Source organism: Borostomias antarcticus (assembly GCF_949987555.1).
Source record: "Borostomias antarcticus genome assembly, chromosome: 1".
NCBI lineage: Eukaryota > Metazoa > Chordata > Actinopteri > Stomiiformes > Stomiidae > Borostomias > Borostomias antarcticus.
The window spans coordinates 41,006,551-41,019,050 of NC_140234.1; the positions used below are offsets into that span (position 1 = coordinate 41,006,551).

Below are 12,500 nucleotides of genomic sequence, written 5' to 3' on the forward strand. Positions count from 1 at the left end.
TTTAATAATAAAACAAGACTATCTCATTTAATAATAAAACAAGACTGTCTCCTGTAATAATAAAACAAGGCAGTCTCCTTTAATAACAAAAGACTGTCTCCTTTAATAATAAAACAAGACTGTCTCCTTTAATAACAAAACAAGACTGTCTCCTTTAATAATAAAACAAGACTGTCTCCTTTATTAACAAAACAAGACTGTCTCCTTTAATAATAAAACAAGACTGTCTCATTTAATAATAAAACAAGACTGTCTCCGTTCATAATAAAACACGACTGTCTCCTTTAATAATAAAACAAGACTGTCGCCTTTAATAATAAAACAAGACTGTCTCCTGTATTAAGTAAAGGAGACCGTCTCCTTTAATAACAAACAAGACTGTCTCCTTTAATAATAAAAGACTGTCTCCTTTATTAACAAAACAAGACTGTCTCCTTTAAATAATAAACAAGACTGTCTCATTTAATAATAAAACAAGACTGTCTCCTGTATTAATTACAGGAGACTGTCTCCTTTAATAACAAACAAGACTGTCATTTAATAATAAAACAAGACTGTCTCCTTTAATAATAAAACAAGACTGTCTCCTTTATTAACAAAACAAGACTGTCTCCTTTAATAACAAAACAAGACTGTCTCATTTAATAATAAAACAAGACTGTCTCATTTAATTATAAAAACAAGACTGCCTCCTTTAATAATAAAACAAGACTGTCTCCTTTAATAATAAAACAAGACTGTCTCCTTTAATAATAAAACAAGACTATCTCATGTATTAATTACAGGAGAATGTCTCCTTTAATAACAAACAAGACTGTGTCATTTAATAATAAAACAAGACTGTCTCCTTTAATAACAAAACAAGACTGTCTCCTTTAATAATAAAACAAGACTGTCTCCTTTAATAACAAAAGACTGTCTCCTTTAATAATAAAACAAGACTGTCTCCTTTATTAACAAAACAAGACTGTCTCCTTTAATAATAAAACAAGACTGTCTCCTTTAATAACAAATCAAGACTGTCTCCTTTAATAACAAAAGACTGTCTCCTTTAATAATAAAACAAGACTGTCTCCTTTATTAACAAAACAAGACTGTCTCCTTTAATAACAAAACAAGACTGTCTCCTTTAATAATAAAACAAGACTGTCTCCTGTATTAATAAAAGACTGTGTGCTGTACTGTCCCACACCGTCCTGTGTAGATATGAGGAGAGACAAGCACAGCACGCTCTTCCTTCATCACCACAGCTCTCTCTGCTCAAAGACTATCTTCTCACTCACTCCTCTTCTCATCTCTCCATCTCTCCCCCTACAACATTGTCTCCTCTATCCCTCTGTCCTTTCCACCTCTCCTCCTCTCCCAAACTCTCCATCCCTCACTCCCTCTCTCTCTCCCTCCCTCCCTCCCTCCTCCCCTCTCTCTCTCTCCCTCCTCCCCTCTCTCTCTCCCTCCATCCCCCACTCCTTCTCTCTCCCTCCATCCCTCACTCCCTCTCCCTCCATCACTCACTCTCTCTATTCTCTCCCTCCATCCCTCCCCCCTCCCTCTCTCTCCCTCCCTCAATCCCTACCTCCTCCCTCTCTCTCCCTCCATCCCTCCCTCCTCCCTCTCTCTCCCTCCATCCCTCCCTCCTCCCTCTCTCTCCCTCCATCCCTCCCTCCTCCCCCTCTCTCTCCCTCCATCCCTCCCTCCCTCCTCTCTCTCTCCCTCCCCCCTCCCTCTCTCTGACAGTCTCTGTGGTGTGTATGGATGTCTGTGAGAGGGATAATCACAGCTAACCCAATAAAGCGTCGCGCAGGCCCGCCTAGCCCATCCATCAGCGTGCGTCTGGGAAATGCTTCCCTGCGCAACTCCGGCCCCACGTGGACCCAAAACTGACAGCTATATAAATGTCTGCAATATACATATCCCCCATATAAATATGTCTCTGTGCCCTGCACGCTGTGTGTGTCTGTGTGTGTGTCCGTGTGTGTGTATGTGTCTGTGTGTGTGTGTGTGGCACACTGCTGAAACTATTTGTGAAGCTGTAGTCCCAAATAAATAAAAAACAGAAAACAGAGGAATAAACATCAGCCACATAAAGAATGGGTTTCAAATGAAACGCTTACAAATATGCAAATGTTGGGTGGGTGGGCGGAGCCATAATGTCTGTTCTACAGTTAGGATTCATATGTTTAATAACCAGCAGATACACAGAGAGCTGTGTGTGTGTTTCTATAACCAGGCCAGGTCAAGCCTGGCTTATGTGTGTTGGCTGGCTTGTTTCTGTGCGGGACTGGTAGGACAGTAATGTCTGATGAATAAAGATGGGTCTTGTCACCTGGACACATCAGTTCCAATGCTTCCAATGCTAATCCAGCACAATGAGAGCCGGATAGCCAGTAAGCTCATGGGCTCACAACAACTAGCAGCAGCTTCCATAACATTAATGGTAGCGGTCAGTGGCTAAAGCAGTTACACTGATGATTCCTGTAATGTTAGCTATTTTGCTGCAATGGGTTTAACTTTTGTTTCTGGATAAAGGTCATGACTTGATGTTTTGCACTTCCCTTTAGGTGGTGAATAAGTAGACCCAGGACACAGTGGGTTATTTGGACATCTACTAGGATCTTGATATTATATTGATATGAAGATATGAAAGTAAAGTATTTGCCCTTAGAAGTAAATTGTAATTAAAATGGTTCTTAGCTAAGTAACCTAAGTGTAGGCAGACTTGAAAGGTCAATTGTAATAATATCATGAATGAACAATTGTAAACATAGTACTCAACAGAATAGGTAATACTCAAGTCTTGATTGAAACTTTTCCTAAATGCTTTATTAAACATACAGACATGCACATTAAAAGTAGTCATAAGTTGTTATTTTGCATGTGCTCTCCGGACATGTTGTGGTTGTGACCATCTTTGTAAAGAAGAGAGGCATGTAATGCACATGTACTGTATACAGTAGTACAGAGTCAATTGTCTATTGTATAGACAAGTTGTTCAATTGCTCAAGTGTTGTCAGGTGTTGGTTCAAGTGTTCGAGTGTACAGTGGTGCATAGTCAGTTGTCTATTGTATAGACAAGGTGCAAGGTGTCACGTGTTCACTTGTTGGTCCAGGGGGTGGCATAGTGCCATTGTTATAATTAGAGTGAGGGCCTATGTATAGTACAACCAGAGTACTATGAACAACTGACTCTGCACCACTGTACACTCAAACCAACACCTGACAACACTTGAGCAATTGAACACCTCATCTATACAATAGACAACTGACTCTGCACTACTGTACACTATCACTTGAATCAACACCTGACAACACTTGAGCAATTGAACACATTGTCTATACAATAGAGAACTTACTCTGCACTACTGTATACTACTGTACAGTATACTTGACATGTTATGTAATTGCACTGCCTGTATCATGGACACAGTCACAGCCATCCATGATCAGATACTGCTGTCTGGCCATGTCCTGTCCGGGTGGGGCTTGCACCTGAAGACCATCTTTGGGGGGGCTGGACATCAGCGTTGCACAGCAGCCGACACCTGACTGGTGTTGCATCACGGTGTTCTCTGGCCTCAACCACACCAGGCATTCCAGCATCAAAGCTGCAACAGAACAGAAGGGAGATAGTGCATTAAAATATTGGCCAAAAATAACATTTATATAAAGCCTTTTTTGTGTCACGTAGACATACAGTACATTTAATCTGCATAATAACATGATATGGTGGTGAATAAAAACAGTGGTCAGAGCAGATTCCTGGTGCCACGGCACAGGTGGTGTTGTAGTCCTATCCCCAACTGAAAATATTGATCTAGTGATTAGTCAACCCATTGCTGAATCACAAACTACTAAGCTATCCCATAGGAATGAGCCTATAACCATACCAGCTGGGCAAGCTGACTTTGCTAGCTACCTAACCTAGCCCTAATGATATTGTCCTGCTTGATTGCTGTGCAACATATTAACTGACCAGTTGTTAAATGTATTTCACAACACTGGTTATTCTACTCACGAGACAGTCCCAGTCAGCTGACGTTGCTTGCTGTGTGAATAGTTTAGCTACGTACGTTGTGAGGCAAGTGTTGGTGACAAGGACTAGCTAGCTTGTAGTAGCTAACCTTAGCTAAAGCACTTTGAGATAACATGCACAGTATCTCCAACTCCTCGGGCCTTGAGTTAGGTAGCTAACACTAGCTAGCGTGTTAGCTAGCACTAGCTAACGTTAGCTAGCTATCACCAGGCTTCATTTCCTGAACTTAGCTTTAGCTGAGCGTGCAGACAGGTTATGGGTTACTGTTAACTTCAGATATTACTCTACATTTCAACTAGCCCTTCTCAGTCCCGTTGTCGCATTCCACTTGCTCATGCCAGACAACAGTCCTTTGCTGGTCCATTCACTTTGCCGTCAAAATAAATCGGTGTCGGCCTAGTAAGGAGAGGCGCTCATATTTACAAGTGTCAGATAAACATGAAACTTCACTTAAGCAAACTGGTCTATTTTAACAAATGATGGGTTTTGAAGTATCGGCACTACCAATAAATAACTTATTTAGACGCGTTCTGTCCGAGTGAAATAATTTTTCCGAGGTAGTCTTCTTCTGTGGTGGTGGCGGTGCTTTGAAGCTTCAACCCAGCATTTGTTAAAATAGACACTTTTGCTTAGGTAAGTGAAGTTTCATGTTTATCTGACACTTGTAAATATGAGCGCCTCTCCTATCTAGGCCGACACCGATTTATTTTGACAGCAAAGTGAATGGACCAGCAAAGGACTGTTGTCTGGCATGAGCGAGCGGAATGCGACAACGGGACTGAGAAGGGCTACATTTCAACCAGACATTCCAGTGAAACCAGTTAGGCAAAATAACTTACCTAACATAAAATGGGCACTGCAAACGCAGGCATTTTTGATGATGTCCTCAGTCCAGTCCGTACGCTTAATAATGGCGATTTCGTCTGTCTTCCTCTGCTACTGTTTCAAGAATGCGCGCGCATACTTGTGCTGACTAGGCTGTAAAAGGGTCTATAATTAACAAATATGACCCACGCTCGTTACATAACTTCTATAACATCCAGTGACAAAATATGTCATGGTACCTTGGTATGTCCACACCAAGGATTGAACTCACAACCTTCGCGGTGATAGGCAGCACACTATCCACTCGACCACCGCTGACCTGGGAAATCTGTGGAGTCTTTTTCTTTTGATGTTCTGGGACCACTGCCTCTTGTGGTAGCAACATAGAACTGCAGGTCAACAACTCGCCGGAAGTTGAGGCAGGGAGCGACAAATAGGATTCCCTCTTCTTGGTGTGTCGGCCAACACACAAAAACATCTCCATAGTTATGTCCATGTAATGAGGGTTATTCCATACTGACACACTGCTGTTCTGTCTAATAAGAACAATGTTCTAGTACAGACACACACACACAAACACACAGATACACACACACAGACACACACACACACAGACACGCACACACACACACACACACAGTTACCTTCCAGTGAGTGGACACCCTTCTCGCGTGACGTGTCGTAAACATTGTTGAAATCGTCTCCTGCATTTGTGTCGACACCAGACTCCAGCAAGACCTTGATCACGCTGTAACACACACACACACACACACACACACACACACACACACACACACACACACACACACACACACACACACACACACACACACACACACACACACACACACAAGAGCTTAGTCAAAGCTGGAACTCACAGACACCAGCTTCAATGTTGTGTAGACGGTTCATTGTTGATAGTTCAGAAAAACTGTAGCACGCTAACCCTACAGGTCAGCAACAACACTGTAGGTACGCAACAGAGGGTATGTAGGGTATGGAGGGAGGTAGAGGGTGTGTGTAGGGTATGGAGGGAGGGGGGGGGTAGAGGGTGTGTGTAGGGTATGGAGAGGGGGGGGGTAGAGGGTGTGTGTAGGGTATGGTGGGAGGGGGGTGGTAACAGAGGGTGTGTGTAGGGTATGGTGGGAGGGGGGTGTGTGGGACTCTCAGTTTTCATGACTGATGACAGTCTCCTTCCTTGTCTTCCGTGGTATTGTTAGTTTCCCAGCATGCTCCACTGCTCTGTGATGTCCTCTGTGTGTGTGTGTGTGTGTGTGTGTGTGTGTGTGTGTAGTATATAGCATGTACATACGTAGGCTATGTGTACATTGATGGGGTATGAGTAAAAGATGTTTCCAGCGACGTGGGGGGGTCTGTGTGTGTGTGTTTGTGTCTGTACTACTTCACTGGAGCGCACCGTGGTTGAACAAACACAACCACCTCGGCAACGCCACTCACTGTGACCCAGCCAACATACCAGGTACCGTCTCTCAGTCTACCACACACACACACACACACACACACACACACACACACACACACGCACGCACACACACACACACACTTCCCCTTCACGCTCCACAGTGAACGGTGGCTTTGACATTGAGACAAGCACAACCTCTAGTCCCAGACATCTGGCTGTACTGGGGCGTGGAGGCTGTTCCGCCATGACAACATGGTCCTTCACCTTCCTGACCAGAGCCTGTTCTTCCTGACCAGAGCCTGTTCTTTCTGACCAGAGCCTGTTCTTCCTGACCAGAGCCTGTTCTTCCTGACCAGAGCCTGTTCTTTCTGACCAGAGCCTGTTCTTCCTGACCAGAGCCTGTTCTTTCTGACCAGAGCCTGTTCTGGGGATGTTCAAAACATGTTCAGCAGCTCATTTACACACTACTGTGGTGTTATTACGTGTTATTACGTGTTAATATGTGTTAATAAAATCAGGACTCAGACTCCCAGATTCCGATGGATGAGAGGAGGAGTGAGTTGCACAGTAGTTATATACGTGACTTGTTTTGAGTTGAGGCCGGCATGGCTTGCTAGCTACAGATAGCCTGTTCCAGATCAGTAGATTCTCTTTAGACTAATAGATTCTGCCATGTGGCCAACATGATAAACTGCCATAAGCGCCCTATATGACCAGACATCATAAACAAACGGCAACATGAACTGATGCTTTGTTCTTTGGTCAAGCTAAGCTAGCTAGCTACAGATAGCCTCTTGCTTGCTAAAGGCTTTATAAACCTACCACCCGTATGTTATCCAGTGGAAGGACAAACCTAACAACTACTATACCATGTTCAGTTCAAATATGTATATCTGAATATATCATATAATATCAGAATATATATATATCAGAATATATCATATTCTGTTTGTTAGGTATTTTGATATTTCTTTATTCCTACAGCAGTAAGATAGAATGCTAGCTAGTGCCTAGCTAGCTAGCAGTAGTTTAAGCCTTGGCTATAGCTAACTATCGTTCTTTATGGCTAGCTAATGTTGCTAGTCATGGCCCTACATTGTCACTCTAAATCCTGTTTCACCCTTGTAATCTAACTTTTAATCTAACTATGAAGGCAGGGGTCTGTCTCGATGAAAGAACTGCTCATCCAAATGACTTCACACCTGTAAAAGTGTGACATTGTGACGTGCTATTCAGCACAATAGTGTACCCTCCGTGAGAGCAGGGTATGGATGTATGAATAAGACTCATTTGCATGTTGTTATTATTCATTTAAGTTGTTAACTGAGCCATTGGGTATAACAGTACAACACACACAGCAGTGCCATGCCCTGGTCCTCACTAGTAGGGTCTGTCCCTGGTCCTCACTAGTAGGGTCTGTCCCTGGTCCTCACCAGTAGGGTCTGTCCCTGGTCCTCACTAGTAGGGTCTGTCCCTGGTCCTCACCAGTAGGGTCTGTCAGTCCTGACCAGTAGGGTCTGTCCCTGGTCCTCACCAGTAGGGTCTGTCAGTCCTGACCAGTAGGGTCTGTCCCTGGTCCTCACCAGTAGGGTCTGTCCCTGGTCCTCACCAGTAGGGTCTGTCAGTCCTGACCAGTAGGGTCTGTCCCTGGTCCTCACCAGTAGGGTCTGTCCCTGGTCCTCACCAGTAGGGTCTGTCAGTCCTCACCAGTAGGGTCTGTCCCTGGTCCTCACCAGTAGGGTCTGCCCCTGGTCCTCACCAGTAGGGTCTGTCAGTCCTCACCAGTAGGGTCTGTCCCTGGTCCTCACCAGTAGGGTCTGTCAGTCCTCACCAGTAGGGTCTGTCCCTGGTCCTCACCAGTAGGGTCTGTCAGTCCTCACCAGTAGGGTCTGTCCCTGGTCCTGACCAGTAGGGTCTGTCCCTGGTCCTGACCAGTAGGGTCTGTCAGTCCTCACCAGTAGGGTCTGTCCCTGGTCCTCACCAGTAGGGTCTGTCAGTCCTCACCAGTAGGGTCTGTCAGTCCTCACCAGTAGGGTCTGTCCCTGGTCCTCACCAGTAGGGTCTGTCCCTGGTCCTCACCAGTAGGGTCTGTCAGTCCTCACCAGTAGGGTCTGTCAGTCCTCACCAGTAGGGTCTGTCAGTCCTCACCAGTAGGGTCTGTCAGTCCTGACCAGTAGGGTCTGTGGAGCGTCAGATTCATGCGGCGCCAGGCTCTGGAGATAATCCTGATCCAGACAGACTTCTGACTTTATTACAGAGATACACTCAGGACATGACTCAGGCTGGGTGAGCAAACGCGCCGCGTGCGTGTGTGTGTGTGAGTAGGGGAGGGGGGGGGTAGTCCTTGTGTCTGACCATAGTGCTCTGTATGGCAGCCATGGTTTAGGGGGGGGGTCTTGGGGGCAGTGACCCAGGGAGGGACCTCACCCGAAAAGCACTTCTACAAACACAGCGTCCATGGTTTCTCACACATACACACTCTATGTCTCTCTCTCTCTCTCACACACACACACACACACACACACACACACACACACACACACACACACACACACACACACACACCATTGTGTGGAGCAGGGGTTAATGATATCAGAGAGGGAGAATGGAGGAGGAGGAGAGAAGCGAGGGAGGGCAGACGAAAGAGAGAATCTGATTATATACAGGAGGTTCTTAAGACTCAACTCACATAACTCACTTATCCTTCATTAATAAAGTGTAGATAAAGCGGATAACTTTATTTGGCCTGACTTTACAGAGAGGTGCAACACTAATTCATGACCAATTTAAGACTTGAACTGTGACAAACATGCAAAAGTTGATGAAACCAAAACAAACAAGATGTCACTGAGCTTTAAAGTGACCACTGTGTAGGTAGGCCTCCTCTCATTCATCTTTCTCCCTCTCCCCATCACTCCTCTTCTCTCCCTCCCGCCCTCACACACTCCTCCCTCCCTCCCCCCCTCCCCCCTCCATCCTTCTGTCTTTACTAGACTTCCCTTGGAGGGCAGGAAACAGACACCCCGGTCTCACCTGCTCAGACTCACACCAGACCCATCCATCCATGATACGGCCCACCTGGTCAGACGCTACCCCCCCCCCCCCCACACACACACACACACACACACCTGTGGTCAACGAGCAGGAAAGAGAGGGCCGGTGTGTGTGTGTGTGGGTGTGTGTGGAGGGGGTCAGTCCAGATGTCCACTCACGGTCTCACACTATCTGCCGGTCAGGCTGCAGGGCATTGGGGGTGGGGGTAGACCGGGGGTGCTAATCCACAGCGACTGAGTGGGCGTGGGGGTTTTGGAAGATCAGTCAGAGGAGGTGGGAGGTTAACAGGCAGACTGACCAGGCGCTGTGAACTATTCCCCACTGAGTGTGTCCTCAGACCGGCCCGCTAGATGACCACTTCCTGTACCATGGCAGCATGTCTCTCCGCCCTCCTCCACTCTGGCCTGATCTCTACCCTAACACATGAACAAGATAATATCTCCATCTAAAACATGAACAAGATAATATCTCCATCTAACAAGCTAATATCTCCATCTAACACATGAACAAGATAATGTCTCCATCTAACACATGAACAAGATAATATCTCCATCTAACACATGAACAAGATAATATCTCCATCTAACACATGAACAAGATAATATCTCCATCTAACACATGAACAAAATAATATCTCCATCTAACACATGAACAAGGTAATATCTCCATCTAACACATGAACAAGCTAATATCTCCATCTAACACATGAACAATGTAATATCTCCATCTAACACATTAACAAGCTAATATCTCCATCTAACACATGAACAATGTAATATCCCCATCTAACAAGCTAATATCTGCATCTAACACATGAACAAGCTAATACCTCCATCTAACACATGAACAAGCTAATATCTCCATCTAACACATGAACAAGCTAATATCTCCATCTAACAAGCTAATATCTGCATCTAACACATGAAAACGCTAATATCTCCATCTAACACATGAACAAGCTAATATCTCCATCTAACAAGCTAATATCTCCATCTAACACATGAACAAGTTAATATCTCCATCTAACACATGAACAAACTAATATCTCCATCTAACGCATGAACAAGCTAATATCTCCATCTAACACATTAACAAGATAATATATCCATCTAACAAGCTAATATCTCCATCTAACACATGAACAAGATAATATCTCCATCTAACACATGAACAAGATAATATATCCATCTAACAAGCTAAAATATCCATCTAACACATGAACAAGCTATCTCCATCTAACAAGCTAATAGCTCCATCTAACATATACATAAGCTAATATCTCCATCTAACACATAAACAAGCTAATATCTCCATCTAACACATAAACAAGCTAATATATCCATCTAACACAATAACAAGATAATATATCCATCTAACACATGAACAAGATCATATCTCCATCTAACAAGCTAATATCTCCATCTAACGCATGATGAAGCTAATATCTCCATTTAATGCATGAAGAAGCTAATATCTCCATCTGACACTCAATCCCTCATCCATCTAATCAATGTTATGTTATCAAGGTTATGTATCTCGTTGATCTAGCAGTCAGTAAAATCAACCAAATGTCAAGAGGTGGACATCACTGGATTGGACAGAGTCTAGCAATGTGCTTTTGAGCAGTTTGCATTTGATTAGTGTCGTTGTAATTGACCACCACTCACTGGGGTTCAGGAACCAAATATATTTCCCCATTCTGTCTGGCTCCCGGTTCTGATACCCTATCTGTAGTCTTAGGGGGGTGATGGGCTTATAATGGACTAAATGGCCAATCACTGATTGCTCCAACGGGTATCAGAACTCGTCGTCCCAACAATAATCCCATTCCCTCACCCGCCCCAAAGCCCGTAATCCCTCTCCAACGGTCTCCGGCTCCGGAGGAAAACTATTCTGTTGCTCTTTCATTCCCGACGAGCTACTCGTTTCTCCGTGAGCCCCGACTCCCAACGCGCCGCGCGGCCGGCCGGTCGGAACGGTCCCCAGGCGTCACGCTCGGCCGGACGGTCTTTGTGCACGTGAATGGGGGGGGGGGGGGGGGGAGGTGTTGTGTGTTAAAAGTGCAAACAGGGGGCTGCCCTGCCCCTCCCCGAATTCAACCACATCAACCACATCAAAGCCTAGCAAACACACACACCCCTCGACCCCACCCCTAACTCTCCCACACACACACTCCTCAACCCCGACCCCTAACCCCCCCCCACACACACCCCTCAACCCCGACCCGTAACTCTCCCACAAAGACACTACACACACACACACACACACACACACACACACACACAAACACACACACACACCTCAACACCAACCCTCCCAGAACCGCACCCAACAACGGTCTTGAATATCTGAAGGTAGAAACGGGCACGGTAAAAACACACACCCACACCCGGGTCACATGGGGTCCAGCTTCCAGACAGACACACACCCGTGTCACATGGGGTCCAGCTTCCAGACAGACACACACCCGGGTCACATGGGGTCCAGCTTCCAGACAGACACACACCCAGGTCACATGGGGTCCAGCTCCCAGACAGACGCAGTCAGAACCACACAGGCCCGGCTCTGCTTACAGCTAGGAACACCGCATCAGGACCACAGGCACTAACTGCTTCCTGGATGCTGTGTGTGTGTGTGTGTGTGAGTGTGTGTGTGTGTGTTATGAGTGTTTGAGTGTGTGTGTGTGTGTGTGTGTGTGTGTGTGTGTGTGTGTGAGTGTGTATGTGTGAGTGTGTGTGTGTGTGTGTGTGTGTGTGTGTTAGTGTGTGTGTGTGTGTGTGTGTGTGTGTGTGTGTGTGTGTGTGTGTGTGTGTGTGTGTGTGAGTGTGAGTGAGTGTGTGTGTGTGTGTGTGTGAGTGTGTGTGTGAGTGTGTGTGTGTGTGTGTGTGTGTGTGAGTGTGTGAGTGATGTGGACACTCCAGAGTTGTGTCTTCCCTGCAGCAGGAACAGCTCACTGGGGGTTTGGTGGACAGGATGAAACACAGGCGGGTGTCATAGTCACACTGAGTTATAGCACTCATAACACACACACACACACTCATAACACACACACACACACTCATAACACACACACTCACACTCACACGCACAGCACAAAAACACTTAAAGGAGTAGTAAAGGGAAAATGCATGTTTAGCCCTGTTTTAAGGCTACTTATGATCATATACA

The 12,500-nt window shown here is 45.5% G+C and overlaps 1 protein-coding gene across 1 annotated transcript in view; it reads right to left on the minus strand.

Moving 5' to 3' along the window:
* clpb (ClpB family mitochondrial disaggregase) overlaps window positions 1-12,500 on the minus strand; it is a 76,710-nt gene that overhangs the window by 44,528 nt on the left and 19,682 nt on the right. The window contains exon 4 of the mRNA XM_084441374.1: window positions 5,500-5,603. Coding sequence (XP_084297500.1) covers window positions 5,500-5,603 — 104 coding nt within the window. The remainder of the gene's footprint in view (window positions 1-5,499; window positions 5,604-12,500) is intronic.